General features: G+C 40.6%; 1 protein-coding gene across 1 annotated transcript; it reads left to right on the plus strand.

Annotated features, from left to right (window-relative positions):
- The first annotated feature begins 251 nt into the window (after positions 1–251).
- On the plus strand, positions 252–1,241 carry LOC101733936 (olfactory receptor 1019-like). Its single transcript, XM_004916438.2, has one exon. It carries the CDS (start codon positions 252–254, stop codon positions 1,239–1,241), a length of 990 nt encoding a protein of 329 aa, XP_004916495.1.

The following is a 1,241-nucleotide window of genomic DNA, read 5'->3' on the forward strand; positions in this document are numbered from 1 at the left end:
AGAAACACTGTATATTGAAACATCTATTTATGTTGAGAACTGCAAGAAAGTGTTCACCCCAAATCCTGAATTAGTCTCCAGACTGGGCATATTGTGCATGGAATTTTAATGAGTATAATTCTGCCCTCTCATGTTTGCTACCGTTTCATATTTTTGCAGTTCCCTGTCTCTGTGATCCTGAACATGGATGATGAGGTCGCAGAATTCATAGAGTTGGCGTAACGTCTATTCTGCATCATTTGTTTATTGTTATGTATTCATCATCATCATCATCATCATCATCACTTCTATGGCAAGGAGACTCAGATATATTTATCCAAAACAAGAGCGGTGCCGCTGGGTTCCATATTGTGGGATTTTCAGACTCCCCAGAACTACAGGGGCCGCTCTTTTTGTTCTTCCTACTCATCTACCTTGTGACTGTGTGGGGAAATCTTCTACTTATTTCATTAATCTCCACTGACTCCCACTTACAAAAGCCCATGTACTTTTTCCTCTGTAACTTATCATGTTTAGACATCTCATATAGTTCCGTCACTGCCCCATATTTGCTGCACATTTTCAGCACAGGCGATAATAACATCTCCTTTACGATGTGCATGGTCCAACTTTACTTCTTCGGCTCTTTTGCAACCATGGAATATCTGTTACTCACCACTATGGCATATGACCGGTACGTGGCCATCTGTAGACCGTTATTTTATCCCCGGGTTATGAACCAAAGGACATGCATATTATTGGCTACTGCTGCTTGGATAGGTGGGTTTTTATCAGGCACCCTAGTAACCATCTTAATTTCTGCTCTCACTTTCTGTGCATCGAACATTATCAATCACTTCTTTTGTGATGTCACTCCCTTGCTGAAGTTATCCTGTGATGATACGTCTACTGTTGAGACTGTAGTGTTTCTTCAAGGTGTCTTTCTCTTGTTTAGCTGTTTCATTCTTACAATAATATCCTACATATACATCATATCGTCAATCCTGAAAATGACCTCCACTGAGGGCAGACACAAAACCTTCTCCACATGTGGATCCCACCTCACTGCACTTACACTTTTCTATGTCCTACTTGCCTGTGTTTATATGAAACCAGCTTCTTCATATTCATTGGATGAAGGGAAAGTCCTCTCAGTTCTGTATGTGAATGTCATACCCATGTTAAACCCAATCATATACAGCTTGAGGAACAAGGATGTAAAAAAAGCTTTTACTGAACTGCGAAGGAGATGGTTCTGCTGA

Source organism: Xenopus tropicalis, chromosome 7, assembly GCF_000004195.4.
Source record: "Xenopus tropicalis strain Nigerian chromosome 7, UCB_Xtro_10.0, whole genome shotgun sequence".
Classification (NCBI taxonomy): Eukaryota; Metazoa; Chordata; class Amphibia; order Anura; family Pipidae; genus Xenopus; species Xenopus tropicalis.